Here is a 20,395-nt window from a genome sequence, read left to right on the forward strand (position 1 = left end):
TTAAGTGTGTTGTCACAGTCCATTCCTTGTGAACTCCTTCACCTCTGACCGCTGGTTCAACCCTTCTTATGCCTTTCATGGTGGCCTTGCTAATCTTCCCCCAAATGCTACAATAATGAAGTTGAACTTTACCCTGAAAAACATTTAACATTTCAGCATGAATTAAATTACATGCTAGATAAACGACCACATTTTACATGTCTTTGTCACTGTCTCTGAACTTGCATTGTGTTGAGCTTGGCCACATCCTCCTCCCAAGCTCTTTCTTGGAAGTACATTTGAGTCTCATTCAGAAGTGTCAAACAACTCATCTTTATTCTTATTGCCTAAATTCCTTGATCGCTCCTTCTKCCACTGACCACTGTATTCCCTTGCACAAAAGCACTGGCAATACTGAGTTTATGAGGACAGGCTGCAAGCGTCCAAGACCCTCCCTTATCCACTTAGTTGATATGCTCCAAGCTTGGCATAACTTTGGCAAGCGAAGCCAATTAATGTCAGCGTTGGGAACTTCACCAAAGGGAAGCACTACATGCTGCTTTTGGAGTCGCAGGGTCCATGGAGCAGGATGTGGCATCATGTGGCACTATCATGGGGGACGTGCAGTCTCGTGGTCCTAGGGGTTGAAAAATTGCTAAGTGGTGGCACCATCCATCTGCCACTGGGAGATCCTTCCACGGTCTCCCACATCTACCTCTCCCTCTGGAAGATCCTTCCCCCTCTCCCACACTGATCTCCCATTGGGTGATCCTTCCACAACCTCCCACATCTATCTCCCCCTGGAAGATCCTTCCACAAACTCCCACATCTGTGTCCCCCCTGGGAGATCCTTCCACAGTCTCCCACATCTCCCTCTGGGAGATCCTTCAACAGTCTCCCGCATCTACCTGCCACTGGAAGATCCTTTCACATTCTTCCGCATCTATCTCCCCCCGGGAGATCCTTCCACAATCTCGTACATCCATCTACCCCTGGAAGATGCTTCCACAAACTCCCGTATCTACCTCCCCCAGGAGATCCTTCCACGTCTCCCACATCCATCTGCCACTGGAGATCCTTCCACAGTCTCCCACATCCATCTCCCACTGGGCTTTCCTCCAGCACCTCTTGAGGCAGCCACGCTCTGAGGCTGCTTCAACCCAAGTGCCACAAGCGGCAGCACGAGGCGCGTTTCCCGGGTCCAAAGGAGATACCGGGGCGGAGATACCGGGGCGGAAAAACGCGCCCCTCGAAGACGTTTTTGGGGCAGCGTCGGCTTTTTCACACCTGCGTTTGAACGCGGCGAAGGGCAGCCCTTCCTCCCGCCGCCCCGCGCCATTTCGCGAGTGCCCCCCCGCGCCATTTCGCGAACGTCCTCGGCGCGGGGGGGGGGTGGACGTTCGCGAAATGGCGCGGGGAGGGGAGGCAACGGCGGCCGTCACCGCGGGGACCGCGCTCGGTGGCCGCGCTCGGCGGCGGCCGCTCTGGCCGCGGCGGCGCCGCCGCCATTGGCTGCGCGGCCGCTTCGCCCCAGAATGCAGCGCATGGCGCGTCATTGAAGAGAGACCATGATGGCGGCGGCCGCGGGGGCCCCGGAGGTGATCGCGCAGCTGGAGAACGCGGCCAAAGTGCTCATGGTGAGCGGGGGCCCTCGAGCCCCGCGCGCGGTGCCCCCTTCTTCACCCTCTTCCCGCTGCTCGTGCCGGCCCGCAGGGTCCCGGCTTCCCGCCTCATCCTCCGCGCCCGCCTTGCCCGTTCCCCGAGCGGGCTGCGCGGGGGAGCCCCGGGCCAGAGGCCGCGGGGCACGTGCGGCGCCTCCCGGGAGCCCTGCTCGGCCCTGCGGAGGCTGCGGCACTGCGGAGGCCGCTCCTGGAAACGCGTGGAAACCCCTTCCTTAAGAGCAGAAAGTCTCGTGTGCCCGGGCGCGGCTTGGGGCCACCCGGGTGAAAATGGGTGCGCGGACATGTAGCCTTTGCAGGTGCCCTAAATGTGAGTGGTGAGACCTGCTCACACAGTGCCGGGGTACCAGGCTCGGAGAGAAGGAAAACTCGGGAAGCATCAGCGTTATGGGAATGTGAGCAGCACCGAGCGGGGAGGCTGCTGCCGGAGCAGGCACCGAGCCCCGCGTGCAGCCTGAGCCCACGTGCAGCCCTCGCGCCGCCGGAGCTGGAAAAGCGCAGCCTGGGATTCCAAAAGAACCCTCAAACCTAACCAAAGTGGGGTGATCCCACAGCAAGCCTTTATGCCGCATGGGAAAAGCTGAAGGATGCCAATCGTGATGTGACTTGAAGGTTTGAGTTGCTTTAAGGTTTATGTTCGGTGCATCAAAATTTAACCACAGGATCAGTCATGCTAATAGCATCTAAGTATCTCTCCTAAGGAGTATTTCTAAATACCAGCCATTCTTGGCTGYGTAAAGAAAATGTGTGTGCTATTATGGCATTGAGTGTGTGTGGGGAAGAAAGCCAGTGGTTATGGAGCTTTTAGTGTCAAAYTGTCGCTGTTTGGAGTGGCCTCTCCGTAGTTTTCATCTGTGCTGGAGGCCCTGGGCTGCCTGTGTCAGCGTGGCCCGTGCTGTGTTGGTGTCGCTCCCCTGGTAGCGCAGAGAGGCGGCCGCCACACGGAGCTTAGGGAGATGGAAGTGTTTGTACAGAGAAAAGAGGCAGGGTTTGCATGGCCCTGCTTGTGCTGCTGCTGGAAATCAGTTGTTGCAGCTGCTGGTAAAATCCTRTCTCGGGTCTGCAAGCGTTTGGTTCTAAGGGTTTTTGCTGCAGTTTCCAGCTTCTCCTCTCCTTCTTGCCTCTAGCAGTGTGAAAACCGATCGGTTGCTTTTCCTTGTGTTTTCACTGCTGCTCCTGAGAGTCTCATAACTGAACTCACCAGAACTACATCCCTCTTCCCGAGAAGCCGTGTGGAAACGGAGTCATCAAAGCTCCCTGTGAGGGCTCTGTTTGGAGAAGGCTGTGCTGGGAAAACTTCCTGGAGTTGTTGCTTTGTGCTCCTTGTTCTTAAGAACCATTGTGGCTCTGGTGTGACAGAGGAGAAGTCCAGAGCCAGCCGCGCTGCCCTGCAAAAACGGGATGTGGGGCTGCAGGACTGGAAGGGTTGTGCTCTCTGCCACTGGTCTTACTTGATAGGGACAGTGGGAACGTGCAGGTTAAGGTTTAATGCAGCACCTGGGCAGTGCTGATGGTCATTTAGCGTAGCCAGACAACTACTTCAGGTGTTTGGTAAAATCACGTTAAAAGGTGGGTCTGGGAATGGGGCTGAGTGTGGCAGTTGGGAGGCCTGGACTTGGGATTGGGTAGGTATTTCTGGAAAAACCTGAAGAGGGTGGTGAACCTGGTGCACCCCATAGAGACCTTTAAAGAGGCTGTCACCTGGGGGGAGACCTGGAGAAATAGGAAAAGGCAGAGATGGGAATGTCCTCATCAGTAGATGGCCAGGAGTGGCAAGGAGGCATCCCGGGAAGCAGATGGTTTCAGCACAGCAGACGAGGGAGATGCTGCCGATCTCTGCGGTCTCTGTTGCAAGAGGGGCATCAGAAGTGGGACAAGCCTGTGAGGATGGGACGTGCTGGGGGGAGACGCCACTTGGCATCTGCCTTGATTTCAACTGAAATCCCAAGCCTGGGGTGGCAGAGGAAGGGGAGATTAAAGGAGTAGAGGAGTTTGGCCATGCTAAGAAAAGTAGAAAATGAATCTGTTTAACTTCGCATGAGAGTTAAGTATGAATCACCCCAATCTTACCAGATCTTCAAAAAGTCTTCTCATAATTTGTGTTTATTGCTGTGTCTTAGATGAGATTTCCTTCGGAAAGCTTATCAGGAATACAAGGCATGTCCAGCTTGTTCTCACCTCACAAACGGGTGATCTTTATGGGCTTTACACATCCTGGCCTGAGCGTGGGAGGGCCTYGGAGGTTTTAGCTGGTCCTCTCTCCGGGGTGCCCTTGTATCTGTATAASGAAGGTTGCCCTTTCTTACCAGCAGTGCCTTTCAGTAGGCTCTCGGTGGCCTACGTTTGAAAGGCGTGGTTTGGAAAATGATTTAAAAATTGACCTAAGCTGAAGAGTTGTTAGGAAAGATTAAGCTTCATAGTCATTAGCTGCCAAATATGACTKTAAATGTTGGTCCTGTGACTTGTCTTTGGTGTGTTTAAGAGTATTTGCTGTACTAAAAAATACGTGCTTTTTATAGTTATTTCCTTTCCAACAAAGCTAAACAGTGTTTATTTGGAATTGGGTCCCCGTATCACCTTTACATCTCAGGTAATTTAAAACCCGAACTTCTGTATTTGAGTGCCACAGGTTGCTATATATCTTTAACTTGTGATTTTGGCTTTGGGAAGACCCTAGACCAGCATCTATGTGATCTGAATTTAATGCATCTGTATTTTCAAATGACCAGGCCTCCCTTACCCAAGTGTAACCGGTTCCTATCTGTTATGTTCTGTTTAGCTTAGATGGTAATTAATGCTGAATAYAATTGATATTAGTTAAGCACTTGTTTAGTAACTGTCCTCATGGATGAGAGAAAACAGGGACTGTTTTGTGAAGGGAGAAACATAAACCTCATACCATAGGTGAGAGGGGGAAGTTAGAGGCATAATTTCCATATAATTATATATAAATAGAGGCATATATATAYATAGGCATAGAACTGTCCAGTACAGTTGCTGTTGGCAGTTTACTAAAGCAGATTGAATGTTATTGGATGAAAAAATTTCCATGAAGCCCAAGACCAAAGTTTCAGGCTCCAGCTTGTTGCTCACCCTCATAGGAGGCTGAATGAGTGAATATCGCGAAGCTGATGGAAGAGTTAAACAAGAGAATGGATTTCTGGGAACCCATCAGACAAGGGAATAAGTGAAGCAGGTGAATGGGAAGCAGCAGAAGCTACTGGAAGAATCTCCCATCCTTGGAGATGCTCAAAACTTGCCTGAACCAWGGCCTGAGCAACCTCATCTGTCTTAGAAGGAAGTTCTGTTTTGGGGTTAGTGATGTCCAGAGGCCATTTTCATCCTGCCCTGCTCCATACCGGGTGGTTCTGCRTAGCATTGATAGACTGAGCTCAGGAACACCTGAGTGAAGGCTGCAGAAGACTTCCCCTCTGTACAGCTTTGGAARTGTTCTGGTCTTGTTGTGTTCTGCTTTTGGGGTGATATTGGAGGGGTTGAAGCTTGTCCTCCACGTATTAGTGTCTTTTGGATGCATTTCTTAGTTTGTAGCACATCCTGGCCTTCTGACGGACACTTAGGTTAAAGGTGGAGAGTCGGTGGGCTTCCCACTTAGTTAGGAATTGGATATCATTGGACACTGGTCAAACAAACTTCTGTTTCTAATGGTGAAATGAACTCGTAAAAGARGAGTGTAGGGAGCACGTTAGTGTTCCTAAAATTCCAGAACAAACTGCTGTACCCTGGAAATTTACCTATGTTGTATTTTAAAAACTTGCATTTCTTGGAACACAGGGCCGTAATGAAGCTCCTTTGTAAGGAAACTCAACTTGCCATTGAAATTTGTCTTCTTTGGGGGTCAGTTTTTCAGACTAGGAAGATTATGTAATAGTAAAGTGAAAGGAAGGGATGGACTGGCCGTGATGGTGTTTTGGTAGGTTACTTGCTGGACATCATCCAGACAAGTGACCTCTCTGTGCTGAGAGGACTTCCTTAAGTCCTCCAGGTTATTACCAGGTGTAACTAACTGGATCTGTGCGTGTGTAACAGCTGGGTTAGACCAAATGTCTGCATAGCTGAGAGATCTGTTTCCAGCAATGGTTTCAGGTAGCTATTTAGAGTCTAAAACATGGGGTGACGTGGTGATCCTTTCACCAGCATACAACTTTATTTGAGCTTAGCAATTTCAAGAGTTTGGGGTAGGGTCATGATTAATGACTGTTGATGAGTTTTTCTTCCATTAACATGCCTTTTTTTTTGGTGTATTTCTGTATTACACATGTCTTGTAGTAATGAACTTTTCAGGTGTTCTTGAAAAAATACTTTTTGTTTTTTTTGATGGAAGCCTTGTGTTTGATCTTTTTATTTGCTCATTCTCGAATTCTGAGAAATTCCGAATGCTGTTTGGGGATTTCTGGCACTGCATCCTCTGTGATTTTTAGAGCTATCATATCTCACTCTCCAGACATCTGTTAGCTGTGCTGATGGGTCCTAACCTAGCCTTTTTTTTTTTTTTTTTTTTCCTTCTGCCATTTGGGAGATACCTTATCCATCTTCTGTAACTTTTTTAGATTTGTGAATCCAATTTGAGGTGGATTGACCAGAACAGTGTTCTTTTGTGTTACAGCTTTACAGAGTGGCACTAACTAACTTASACTCCATCACTGTGTAGGTCCAGTTCTTTCTCCTTTTGCCCCGGAACAGGTAAGGCTGAAACTTTTATCAGGCACAGAGCTGAGATGCTGCCTTGGGATGGGCCTCTCCAGYGCTTGGTGCCCCGAGGAAGCTTTCAGCTGGTAGCTGAGGACAGTGGTGCCCAGAGCACATGCGGAGGAGGCTTGGGGGCAGTTCTGGGCTCCCCAGCACAAGAGGGATGTGGAGCTTCTAGAGAGGGTCCAGCAGAGAGTAACGACTGAGGGACTGGAGGAATTCCTATTGTATAAGGAGAGACTTAAGTGAGCTGGGCCTGTTTAGCCTGGAGAAGAGAATTTTGAGAGGAGATCTGATCAATATGTGTAAGTACAGTACCTGAGGGGAGAATGTAGGGAGGAAGGGGCCAAACTCTTCTCAATGGCCAGTGACAGGACAAGGGGCAATGGGTACAAGTTGAAACCCAAGCAGTTTCATCTGCATGTGAGGAAGAACTTCTTTCCTGTGAGGGTGCCAGAGCCCTGGAAAAGGCTGCCCAGGGAGACTGTGGAGTCTCCTTCTCTGGAGATCTTCCAAASCCRYCTGGCTGCCACCCTGTGCCCCGTGCTCTGGGTGTCCCTGCTGGAGCAGGGGGTTGCACTGGATCATCTCTAGAGGTCCCTTCCAACCTCAACAACCATTCTGTGATTCTATGAAGGGTTCAGTCCTGAGGGCGAGAAGCTGAGAATGGGATCACAGGGATTGATGCAAATCCTGAAACCTCCAGAGAGCGGATGCAGCATCTGGTGAATGGCAATTCTGGCAACATGATGTTCTTCACACTTGTGAATTGTTCCTGATGGCTTCACAGAGGGGACATTCATCTTTGTGAATCAGAGTGACATTTCACACACACTTGGCGTGTCACTATTGTATTAGCATATCCTAGACTTTGTGATGCTGTTAATGAAAATAATGTGTGTCTGCTCCTAGAACTGGCTCTGTTAGTAACTCCATCTGGATAATCCTTCTTCAGGCAGTGTCTACTGTGTCTTCACTTCGGCAGTTTCTTAACAGTCTTGCAGTTGTTATGCTAATCTGCGTTCATTAGTTAATTAGTAGCTTTCCATATGGAAGGATAGAGGAAGTCCCCTTGCTGATGCTTTCACAAGCAACTAAGCAATATACTCCTTTCCCTAAATTTCTGACCATGTTTTTGATACTAACAAGTCCATTTAGATTAGGTATAACTAGGAAWGCCTTTATACTTAGGTGTCCTGGCTTGATGTAGGGGTAGCTGCATTGTGGACTTCATTAATTATACCTTTTTCTGCTTTTGCCAGTGGAAAGTATATTCCTCGTGTGCTTTGCCACTTCCCAAGTTTCCATGGCCCTTTTGGAAGGGAAGGGAGTGGACCTGCTGTCTACAGCTGCCTGGGTAGTGGGAAGAGTTGAAGCAAGTTTGGTGTCTACTGGAGTGGGTGTTTGAGTGGTGTGAAAGGCCAGAAGTGCTGGGAGGTGCAGAGGGGAGGCCCAGGTCTCAGCAGCAGCATCAAGCTGGGGCTTTAGTTCTTTTTTTTCTTTTCATCCCCTTAAAGTTTGTCCAAAGTATTTTGTTGAGTACGGAGCAGTTATGGGAATAGGAAGTAAAACAGCAGGGATGAGGATATATTTTAAGTGCCCCCTTTTTTTCCCCTCTAACCCTGATCAATCTGTAAGGTTGCATGGTGGCCTGGGTACACTTTTACTGCTATGACTGAGATGGCATAGGCTGGTGCCTTTTGTGCCCAAGAAAACTTTAGTCAAATTAGGCTGCTAAAACTGCTTAGGAAGGAGCAGGTGCCCATTTGTTTTGTYCCCTGATCAAGACTTTCTTTGTGGTAAATATATTTGAGAAAGTTATTTGGCTCAATATAGGAGCAAGTAAATGGGATGTTATTACTTATGTTAGAGATCAGGTAAGTTGATTTAATGGTCCATACTGACTACAGAATCTCTAGACCTATGGAAACTGTATGAAGAGAGGCTAATGATGTCTATAGTTTATGCTGAAATTATGAAATTCAGTCTTTATGTTGCTGTGATTAATCCAGCCACATTATGTGCAGCTCTGTGACGTGGTGTAGCCATAGCTGTGACAGAGTTGCAAATACACTGMGTCTCTTGAGTGCTTCATGTAGCTTTTTGTGGATCTGGAGTCAATGAAGGGCACAAAGGTGGTTTGTGGGGGAGTTTTTTGATACGTGACAGTGATGCCTGGGACATCCTCAGTGAGGTATTTCAAATGGCTTGCTGGACTTGAGAGCACTGGGAGCATTTACAGCCCTAAACTTGTAAGTGTGATGCAGGTATTTTCCTTTTTAGTTTATTTAGTAAATGYTCTCAGGATGGATACGTTTGATTTTTTTGTTGTTGTTGTTTTTTGTTTTTTTTTTTCCTTTAAGATAGTTTCTTAAATAACTTTTCAAGAGATGTTAAATCACCTTGTGAAGCAGGTGGCTACCACAGTGGGTGACCCACGTTCCAGTACTTTTTATCCTGCTTTGGAAGCAATGGCAACTTGGCTCTTTTACATCCTCTAGGTGTGCCTGCTTGAGCAGGAAGGTTGGACTAGATGATCTGTAGAGGTCCCTTCCAACCTTAAATATTCTGAAATATTCTGAAAATATTCTGAAATCCCAAACAGACATCCCGAAGGTCAGGATTTTAGTCCCAACAAGAGGTAGAGGAGGGCAGGGACGGGGGATACAGCACACAGCAGGTTGGAASCTCGTTAACGTAGACTCTCAATATCCAGCAGTTGGGTGTACTGTGGAGCTCGGTGCGTTGGCGGGTGCTGCAGGACTGCTGGGGCTTTGCACCTTCGGTGTGGATTTGCACAGAGATCAACTCTAGAACTGACTGACAACTAACACAAGGAGTTAGGGTTTTACCATCCTTTATTACTGCCCAACAGCATTCCAGGTGCAAGCTGTAGTGTTGGAGAGCAGGTTATAGGCAGATGATATCTGACCTAGCTAGCAGTCGTCGTCCGCGAGGTCGTCACCATCTCTCGATGCTTGCTTTGCTCCAGTGCTGCAACAGCCACAGAAATGCACGTTTTACACACTGCTGTCCTTGGCAGGCTTCAYGGGGCTCCCCTGCAGCCTGTGTGTATGTATGTGTGTACATATATGTGTGTTTGCATGTATGCATATGTATGCATGTAGTAACAGGATATCYCAAATGGGAGACCTGATCCATGGGATCCATATGGCTATTGCAGAAGGAATAGGGCCTCGTGTCTGGACAACATATGTGGCTGCAGGACACTTGGGCTGAGATGTCTTACAGCTGAGCATGTTCCTGTTAAGGCAATGCCTGAAGAGCATTACTTAAAACTCTCACAGATCAAGAGCATCTCGACTGTGAGGGTGCCAGAGCCCTGGMASAGGCTGCCCAGGGAGGCTGTGGAGTCTCCTTCTCTGGAGATCTTCCAAAGCYGCCTGGCTGCCACCCTGTGCCCCGTGCTCTGGGTGTCCCTGCTGGAGCAGGGGGTTGSACTGGRTGATCTCTAGAGGTCCCTKCCAACCTTAATGATTCTGTCATTCTGTGATCTTCCAAAACACAAGCAGGTCTTTGGATATCCTTGGCACTGATTATGTTCTTTTTTTATTTAAGGTCATAAGCATTCAAATGTAGCTCAGCTTTATCATTTCTGGAGTTGCTGACTTTTACTATTTATTTTGCAAAAAATATTAGCCTTGGGTTRCCACTATTTGGCTTCTCCAGCGACTACTTTTTTTTGAGTGCTTCATAGTAGCAAAATAGTCCTCGTTGTTATTGAGGAACTAATCAGTTTGCAGAATAAGTACACTCCTGCTTTCCTGCTGAAGCAAATGTGAGTAGCACTTTCCTTACCTGTCAAAAACAACAACAGCAAAAACGACCCCAAACCCTACCATGCCTCTGCAGGGAGAATTAAGGAGACTTAGCTATGCTGTGTCTGCTTAGTGGGATTGCTTTARCTGGAGTTAAGAGCAGCCTCGCAGTAACATGGGGACCAAGCTGTATCTGGAAGAGCAGAACAAATTAGAGTAAAATTAAATGGTCTTCTGTCTTTTAATATATGTAAAATTSTACATATAGTAATGCAGAGCATGTTAAGAAAAAGAACTTTTTTTTTTTGAAGAGCTATTCAGTTGAAGTCCACCACTTTGCTACTTTTGAGTGCAGGAAGTTACTCACTTTACAAAATGTTTTCAAGATTCCCAGTTTCTCCTTGCTTCCTTATCCAATCACCTGGCTTTGGTGTGTGCATGTACTTCTTCCTCAGGCCCTTTCTCTTGTTGTGTGCAGTTCTTTTTGCTAAAACTTKTTTTCATACTGCTGTAGTTATATTTCTGTTTACTTGCATGATTCAATTACTGTAGTTTGTGTGTATTTTTCCATTGACCACTCTTAAGTTCCATTAGTGTGATGGCAGTTGCAATGTCAGAAAACAAGGGTGGTGTGCTTAGGCCTGACCATTTTGAAAATACACTAAACTAATGGAGACTTTTTAATGTGAAATTTAGATAACCTTTCAGAACTTCCTTTTTTTTTGTTTACTTTTTTTTTAATCTTGCTTTTAATCAACTCATTCAGAATAACTGTCCCGCAAAGAGATAGAGATGCTGAAATTGTAGAGAGATTGGTAGAGGAGGAAGTGCTAAAACCGGATTTTTTTGCAGGGGGAGCTTAAACAGCTGCATGTTTCTGTCCATCTCCGTTAGCGTGGTGCGGAAGGGGCCCCTCTGCTGCAGCTCTGCACGKCCCTGTGCTTGGCAGGAGCGTTGGCCTGCGGGAGCGGACAGGTCTGCGGCCGTTGGCGGTGGCCTCGGGCCGCCTCGCAATGATGCCCGGAACTATGTGCTGCACAATCCAACAGMGCAGCTAGTGCCACGGGAATATAGTTGAGTTTTTAGGAGTAAAAGTCATGTCGCCCATACAGCGGTGGGTGGCTATAGCTGTATATGGCAGCGGGCATCATTTGAAGTTGGACATCAGGAAAAATACTGAAATATTTAAAAATACTCCATGAGACTTTTTTTTCACGTGGGCATAACCAAGATTGGAGTTTCTGTTGTGGTAGGAGAGAATGTGTGATGTTTGTACAGAGAACCTAATGAGTAGGTTATGTATCATCTGCATCTCAACTTGTAGGCTTATAAAGAGATTAGTAGGGCTGTCGCCAGCCTTGTTGTGATCAGGTGTCTAGCAGAAGAGAGGCCACCAGGGTTTTTTCTGGTTTAAAACTGTCTTACAGTCCACTGTGACAGTCCTGTGACAGTCCTCGCTTTTGTGTTAAGCCATGTTTAATGTGTGGTGCAGATTCAGAAATGAGCAGCAGAGAGATGATCTCCTTGGATCCCACCATGCAACTGGATGATCCAGTCGGATCCCACCATGCAGCTGTGATGGTGGCTTCAGAGGCTGTGGATACGTCAGGGTCTCTCCTTCCCTGTCAACATCCTGCTCGTCAGTTGGTCTAACCCTACAGGACCCTTCATGGGGATAACTCGTCTTGTGGTGGAGGCTGCAGCGTAAGTTGGGGTTGAGACCATCTTCTCCTGCTTGTGTTAAGCCTGTGTTGAGAACCTGAACTGTAACCTCATGTGATCATTCACTCAAGACCTGATTACCAGAAGCTTCATATATAAAATAAGATGCTTTCCAGATTAGTGTTACCAATGTGTTTAAACTAGTGTTGTAGCTGCAATTATGGAGGAAAAAGTAGCCAAGAAATGGCTACTGCTATGGYTACTACCAATTTCTACTACTACCAGTAGTAGTAGTAGAACAGTATATAGTACCTTATATATTTTAAAGCTTTTTTTTTTCTCTCTCTCACTAGGTTATTTTTTCACTTCTTAAATTTAGAGAAATGAAAGACTACAAAAGTTTACGTAGTTTAAAAAAAAGTGTAACATTTTTGATGTAAAGATTATAAASAAAACATTAGGGAAAAAAAGAAAAAGAAAGGTGTTGATCAAAGGGTGTGGGAGGCCTGTGACAAGCAAATACCACCACTGTGAGACTTCCTATGTGAGTTTGATTCCAATTGCTAGCTGCAGTGTTAGAGAGCAGGTTATATGCAGACCTATGCAAACTGTGAGTTTGGTCCAGTGCTCACAAGTTGGAAGTGAAAACTCTTGGGATTGACAGAACTTCCCATGGAGGGGGAGTTCATTTTTCCTGGTTTTCCTGGAGCGCTTTTCCCAGGCTGCATGGAGGCTGCTCTGCTGGAGGTCACCTAGCAGTGGTGTCAGTATCCCCTTAGTTCAGCTCAGTTTGTGGGCTGTCTTGTCGAGCGACACAGGCAGAGAAGGGAGCATCACAGGTGAGCACTGGGACGAGATTGCTGGTGGCCATAGGTGGAAGTGGGTTTCCTGGCCACCTGTTTCAGTGCTCCGAAGCTGGGGTGGCCAGTGCAGCAGTTTGCTCTGCAGGCTCCTTGCCCTGAGCTGGGCATGTGTGCAGCGTGTTGCCCAGCTGCAGTATTGCTGATAGCAGTGTCGAGGATAACAGAGAAATAAAACCTCAGTAGTCAATATTGCTCATCCTGGAGAGAAAGTTGTATCTCGGAAGATGTTCTGGTTATTGATGGTGGTGACATATCTTGGATCTCTACCTAATTGTATGTGTCTATATATATAAATATATGTGGATATATACATAGAGTGTACGTTATTAGGTAAGGCCTCCTCAAAACTGAGAAACAAGAAGTGTTTGTGATCAGATCTATCTCTTAGTTTATCTGCAAAAGACTTAATCAAGTACTCCAGTCCCCAAATGAAATACAAAACAGGATCTGATGTRAAGAAGAGTCCCTCTCCAAAAAGGCAGGATGCGATGAGTGATTGTGTAGGAGGCAATTCCTCAGACAGTCACACATTGCTTCCAAATATATGCTGAAAAGCGCTGGGCACTCTGGGACTTAAATAATTCAGATCATAAGATACTTTTGGAGAAGTGTTTGTTTGATTTCAAAAAGTAAATGCATACAAGACAACCAGTTTTTGTATTCAGTCTTAAATCCCCGTATTTTGTCTTGATTACAGGCCTGACTGGAAGCCATATATTGCCTCTTTCTTATCAACTTTCAGAAACAGCTTCAGGTGTCTTCTTAATTTGAAAAATAGTTCCATGATTTGAATGACTACTGCACAATTCAAGTGCAGATCCTCTCTGGGATGGAGCAGGTTGTGTATTACGGTGGCTGGGCCTTGTGCCTCCCCTGTGCAGGACGCATCAGACTGGGGCAGCCGAAGCCGCTCTCGACGTGGGTTGTCCAGACAGCCCCTGGGCCGAGAACATCTGATCCCCATGATGTGAAGCAGCTCCCGGGCACTGCAGGGCTCAGCTCACATATTTGTATAACCCAGGTCACYGATGGATGGGGCAGAATTAGCTTTGTGAGCAGCTTAGATGCTCCTGCTCTGCGGGTGTCAACATCTGCTGGAAGCGCAGGGTGAATAGCTGCGAAGTGCTGCCAGATATCTTGCCATCTGTGTCCAACCCCTGTTTTTCATCCCTGGTTAGCTATTTGAATAAGGTAAATGACAGTTTTCCAATGTTTTACTCTAAGAAAAAAGGTGTTGAACGTTTAAGGGTTTGTCAATAAAACTGTGATGGAAACTGTGCCTTGTGGCTGGGCTCTGTGGAAGTTGAATCGTGCGACCGCAGGGCCYGGTGCTGAGCCAGGTAGGCTTGTCCTGGTGTTGCAGAGCTGAGCGTGGAGCCCCCGTATTCTTTTATATCTGACTCCCCTGTAGAACAGAACTGTACAGGGGAGTGATTCTCTTAAGGGTCTTTAAAGAAAAGGATTATTTTCTTTAGGGGAACTTGAACGTCTTAATAGAAATGTGCATCATCCCTTAGAACTCTTTGCTTTATGGTAGTTTAGTTACATTGCTGCTGTAAGAAGTGATTGCAAGAATGAAATAATATGTTTATTGTCCTTACTGCAGTACACGCACTGGTGAAGAATATGCCAGTTTGTTTGTTTTTTTTTCAAGTCAGTAACACCCATAGGCTACCGTTTGGAAACAGTTGCATTAGACCCCTTGAGCACCATATAGCCAAGGTTACCCCCTGCTTCCACTCCTGGGGATTCTCAGTTTGGGGAGTTCTACCAGGCTGCACTTTCCACAGGCATCTCTGATTTTTGTTTCCACTCCTGTCAAGTTTGTAATGTGCTTTCCTTACAGATACAAACATTGCTTTTGGCAAGGCAATTTCTTCTTGGCTTTAGCAGCAGCAGCAGGTAGAAGCAATTTGATCTTTATTATTTTTAAGCCGAGAAGACCTCAGTAGGCATGCTTGCCTTTCCATAATGCTGCCAGGGCTCAGGCTGTGCCATTTGCAGGAGGTGCTTTTCATGGATGTCAGTCCCAGGGGTGCCAGTTTAATGCCCTTGTGCGCTCTTGTGCCCTCTCCTGAGGAGCAGCTGACCAGGAGGAGAAGGGAGCACCTGGCTCCTCCTCGGGTTGTCCACCTGCCAGTGCCCTCCATGGAACTTCAGAAACACCGAGGTCAGCCCTCTTCCACACTGTAYTGCCAGAAACTGGTGAAAAGGCCAAATTTGTGTGTCCAGGAGAATGAACTTTGCAAGGAATTAGTTCTGTTCATCTCATTCTTAATTTCTTTTATCATGGATGGATCTTTTTATTTATTTTAGCAAAAATGTAGTGCAGTTCTGAGATACCAGTGCRAACAGGTTAGCTAAAACATAATTTAAAAACCATTTGGTTATTGATTTTAATAACAAGACTGTCACTTGAGTGTTAGCAATAGTTGATTTTAGAGAATGTCACAAGTGACTGGTGATACTCTGACAGCTGAGATCATACAGAAACTTAATAATGATATCACTTCTAATATATCATCAAGAAGGTGGTATTTTATCTGTCTAACATAACTCTTCCTGAATAGGTTCACATGGGTGGTAGGAATGGATTTGATACCTTGTTCYTTTTTATCTTCTCTATTTTTCTCCCCTCAATGTGTTTCACAGTAGGTGGAAGGGGACGAAGAAGCGGACACAGCTTTACACGTGGATGCAGTGTTACTACTTGACTGTATTAATGCCAAATGCAYGGTGCTTTTGACCTTAACCTGGCTAAAAAATGCATCTGACACACAAAAACCCTTGTGTTATCTTCATTACCTGCATTGCTTGACATTCTCCTTCATGGCAACCCTTCCATGAGTTGTATGGGGCTACTGCGTCAGGCACTGCTCTTTGCCACCTTGCAGAACAAAAGGGAGGGTGCAGGCAATACAGATGGAGAAAGGAATTAAAATCCTCCCACTGCTCTGATGAAAATCCTTCCCGTGGCCTCAGGATCACATCGCCCTTGTTAATTTGTTGGATTCCTGGTTCTTGTGTTTTTCAGATCAGTGGATGAGTTATGCTAAGATTGCTGAAAGTAGGTAGCTATTATGAGCAAAGAAAATACCCACTTAACTGTGTTAGTCGGGATAAATGTTTATAAGAAAAATAAACCCTTATGTTTGGAGTATATGCCAGAGGTTATGAAAATTTCTCTATGGCTGTGCGATTATAGATATTTTTATTGGCTTCATATTCCAGTGAATTTACTGCTGCTCAGTCTGAGGAAAGGACAGTATCTTGGAGGAACCGGTGGGAGCCTGATCCATGGTAGCAATTTGTGCCTTCCCTCCATCCTTTTTAAGTTATGGGAGGAGATTTGCTCTCGGGGYGGGAGCCAGGTGAAGGCCTGCAGCCCCACGAGGGCTCGTGCCTTTGGTGGCAGGGTGAGGATGGGCTCTGGGGGCCGCTGTCCCAGCTGCGCCCATGGGACACACACCGGGTGTCGCGGGTGGTTGGCAGAGGCCCCATCCAGCAGCTCCGTCACTCGCCGATGCTGCGGGGCTGATGGGGCCGTTTCTGTCTCCTGGYGTTTGCTGTGGGGCAGTCCTGTTTGGGTCCTGTTCCTCTTGGATCCAGGATACTTGGATACAGTTCCTCCTAATCACAGAATCATAGAGTGGTGGGCTTGAAAGAGCATTTGCTGAACTAATGCCTGCAGAGGTGGTGTCCTGCTTTTGGGTCTCAAGCTGAATCCCATGGCACTGATGCCCGGTTTATCATTTGAAACAAAAGGCAATTGCCCAGCTGAGGTGTCTAGATCTTTGTAAAGTACCCAACCTAACTCTGCGCAGCATTTTGATTGAGATGTTAGTTAAGACTGTGGAGCTCAAGGAAGATGAAAGCTGACCTGGGGTTGCTTTTACACTGACAGGTCCCAACCCTCCACAGTAAGACTGTCTCATTACTGTAGCTCCGCTGTMGTCTGCAATAGTGTTGTCTAGAAAAGGGCTGATGGTGTGGGTTTTTCTTTCTTTTCTTTTTTTTTAATACTTATAAAGATGACATTTATTTTTTTCAATTGATATTTTATTTATTTATTTATTTGAAAGAAAATCAAAGCGTGCTTGCGCTACACCAGAAAAATATATTTATACCTGAGGTATAAACTGCTTTTCCTTTCAATTGGTCAGTGCTACCTGGACCACTCTGGATTCCAAAATAATGCCAGGAAGATGATACCTGCCAAAGATTCGATCCAGTGTTTACGGTAGTATGGATAACATTGGATGCCCAGGTTTTTCTCTCTCTCTCTTTTTTTTTTTTTTTTCTGATCCTCCTTTCTGACTGACATATTATGGGAGTTTTCTATTTTTGACTTTGCAGACTGTTCCTAAAAGGTTAACGTGGCTGCTCTTTTGAAGAGCACCGCTTTCCTTGTAACTTTTGCTGAAGACGACTGCTGGAGAACATCACACAAAATCAAAATGGCTGAGGTTGGCAGGGACCTCTAGAGATCATCCAAGTCCCAACCTCCTGCTCCTGCAGGGACACCCAGAGCACGGGGCACAGGGTGGCAGCCAGGCGGCTTTGRAAGATCTCCAGAGAAGGAGACTCCACAGCCTCCCTGGGCAGCCTCTTCCAGGGCTCACAGTCAAGAGGTTCTTCCTCACATGGGGACCATGACCAGCTGTGATTGCAGGAGCAAGAGAGAAGGAAAGAGAAGACCCATTTCCCTTCCTTCCTCCTTGAGCACAAGTAGTGCAGGCCAGGATCTTAACGGAGCCCTGGGAAAACAGGGGATTCCTGTAAACCTGCATGAGATTTAAGTCTTCTAAAGGAAGCTTCTTGACTTTGCTGCAATTTTGTCATCAAGTCATTTGTCTTGGTTTTCTGGCCTGTTTTTTTTTAACTTTTTTATAACCTGGTGGATGTGAAAGGTGGGCTCTGCGGTGCTCTCTTATTAGGTGCCCAGGCTTGCAGCTATGCTTTGTGTTCATGAAACTGTCCGTGCCAGTCTGCAGAGTGTTTCCAGCATTTCCTTCTCAGTCTTTCTTTCCCTTAGGTGAATATTGCCCGCCCGAGCGGACGGTCCCGCTGGCATCAGTAGCAGAGGCTGCTGCTGACACTCCTTGCAGCTGAATGACGATCACAAACATGCTAAACACAGTGTTTTACACTGCCTGAGCCAGGAGCTCTCTTTCTGTGGGCTCATCTCTTGCTGTGCTGAAGCCAAAGSGCTCATGTTTGTCCTGGAGAAGCGAAGATGAAAGCGAGGGCAGGCGGGTGCCCGCTCGGCCACGAGCCAGTCCAGAGAGCAGCAGAGCTGCTGGCAGTCACTTCAGCGCCTTGTAAATAACCAGAATTTAAAATACTTCCAGTGTATAACTAAAAGCTAATTAGTTATTGCTAATAACTAATTTCTGAATAGTGTGAAGGAAATTAGAAGTTCATTAATTCCTTCATTGAAGGAATTAGAAGTTCAGTAGTATGAACTCTAAGCTCCCTCTGGTGGTTACGTGGTCCAGTCTAACCCTTGATCAGCAGCCGTTGCCCATCCGGGATGACTTTGAGAGGCTGAAGAAGTTGCTAACATGCAGTTACTGAGATTTTAAGAATTAATGCAGGGAGATGAAGTGCCTTATGCCTTTCCAGGGCTATAGACCAAAGGTGGTCTATAACCAGACGTCAGAAAAGTGGGATGTAAGAATTGAAATAATAAAGTTGGGGCTCTCTTTCCTAGTTACTGCAAGTATAAGATGGTGTTTTTCATCCAGCAATTTCAGTGCTGTCATTTTCTCAGTGGGGCCCTAATTTGCTGCTGAGGTCCCTAGAAGCCSCTGTCCTTACGTATGCAGAGCACTGAGGAGAGAGGCAAGCTCTGCAYAGCAAAGTCACTGCATTAGTGCAGATTCGGGCCAGGATTGGATAGTCCCTCATCTGCTGTCCATGCTTTTATATAAGAAGCCTTGCACAGTGTCTCTCCTTGTCACTTGTGCCCCAAGGATGCCCTCTGCCACGGCTGTGTTTCCTGAGGTGTCACTGGACGCAGTATCGGCACAGGGTGACAGCGCTCGCCTCTGTTTCTCCACCTTGCTGTGTCTGTCTGCCCCTGTCTGATGCCTGCAAAAGCAGCAGGAGGCCGTTCCCTCCCTGCCGTCGCTTTTGGGAGGCTGGTTGGAGCCAGCGAGCGGGTGACAGGGCCGCGCGGGGCCTCTTCCTTTGGTGCCACTGGGGTAGTCGAGCGAGTCGGTCATCCCCAGCRCTTCGTTCTTCGCTCTCACGAAACCCCCTTGGCCCAAGGGGTGTCATAGGAGYGACTCCGGAGCATTTCCTTGGTGCTGTGCAGCAACAAGAGGCCACGGATTGAGTGTGCTGAAGTTGTAAGTGGAAGGAGCAGCCTGTGAGAGCAGCCGTTGTGTCCTGCACCAGCTCCTGCTGTCCTGGGGAGAAGCAGCCCCGGGGGGATTGATCCTGGTGCAAAATAACCTCCTTTGGTGGTTATTGGAGGTGCCTTTCGGTTGTCGTTTGTCAGGTTTGCTTCTCTGTGAGGTGCAATGGGAACAAGCAGGGACTGCTTTTCTTCTTTTGGTTTGCTTTTGGCAATAGATGCAAGAAAGTAATAAAAAGAAATTAAATGCATGAGTGTCAAGCTGCAGGTGTATCATWTGTCCCTAACATTGGGCAGGGGGCATCTTCCAAGGTTTGTCTGCTTGTCTGATGCCCTGCTCGAAATATTTTTGTGGCACTCAGTGCAGTTGCTGAGCTGCTGGGATAAATTTTTCCACAGCACAAGCTGCAGCCCTTAGCACTGAGTTTTTGTCACAGAAGCGCCAGGAAAATTTCCTGTGAAGCTTCTATTTTACGTGTTTAAATTTGCTTTATAACTCAATAAAAGCCTGGATTTTTTGGATTTCCAGGATGTGAGTTGGGGATGGGCTAATCTCAGCTGCTTGGTCACCCAGTGCCTGGAGGGCGTCCTACTCCTCAGCTGCCTATAGCAGAGCACAGCCCAAGGGAAGAAGGACTACAAAGGGACAGGTTATTTATCCYGCATCCAGAAAAGCAGGGACTTGTCGTCTTCTTCCTCTGCCCACTTTGCAAGAGTTTCCCTCCAGCATTAAACACTAGAGGGTGGTGTGTTACTGCCAATGCTTTACTTCTAAGTGTTCACAGCTTGTTTTGGGTTTGTCGTTCCGACAAATGTAGAGAAATGAGAAAAAAGCTGAGGCAGGGACTGAAGTAACGGACACTTGTAGATGAGGTAGCACTTGTTTTCAATATCACATAAAGCAGATGTTTCACAGCTTGTAGTATTCCTCAGAGATATTTACAATGAAGATGTACTTTAACTGCTCTTCAGTATTTAAGTAACTTTATTTTGGCTCTTTTCTCTCAGGCACCACCTTCCATGGTCAATAATGAACAACGGCAACATGCTGAGCACATATTCTTATCATTTAGAAAATCAAAATCACCATTTGCTGTTTGCAAACACATTTTGGGTAAGTTCTAATAAATGAAGATGTTCAACATATGCCTGTTTTAATACTTATATTCTGCACTTTGGAGTATGAACATTATTTTGACTTCAGTAAGGGGAAGATTTTGTCTGCACTTTGTTTGCATTTTGTTTTTTGTTTGTTTTTTCCCACTCACATTTCATGCTTTGTGCATTTGTTTCTGTACAGTATCTTTGACCCTGTTAGTTAATTAATTTGGCCAGAATTGATTGGCCAGATCAATTCAGATTGAC

The 20,395-nt window shown here is 46.6% G+C and overlaps 1 protein-coding gene across 1 annotated transcript in view; it reads left to right on the forward strand.

The window, feature by feature from the left end:
- The first annotated feature begins 1,547 nt into the window (after window positions 1–1,547).
- The window catches only part of XPO4 (exportin 4), a 69,717-nt gene continuing 50,869 nt past the window's right edge, over window positions 1,548–20,395 (forward strand). Inside the window, exons 1-2 of the mRNA XM_026035017.1 lie at window positions 1,548–1,616; window positions 20,039–20,144. Coding sequence (XP_025890802.1) covers window positions 1,548–1,616; window positions 20,039–20,144 — 175 coding nt within the window. The remainder of the gene's footprint in view (window positions 1,617–20,038; window positions 20,145–20,395) is intronic.

Source organism: Nothoprocta perdicaria, unplaced genomic scaffold (genome assembly GCF_003342845.1).
Source record: "Nothoprocta perdicaria isolate Ctin4 unplaced genomic scaffold, notPer1 scaffold_155, whole genome shotgun sequence".
In the NCBI taxonomy this organism is placed as follows: Eukaryota; Metazoa; Chordata; class Aves; order Tinamiformes; family Tinamidae; genus Nothoprocta; species Nothoprocta perdicaria.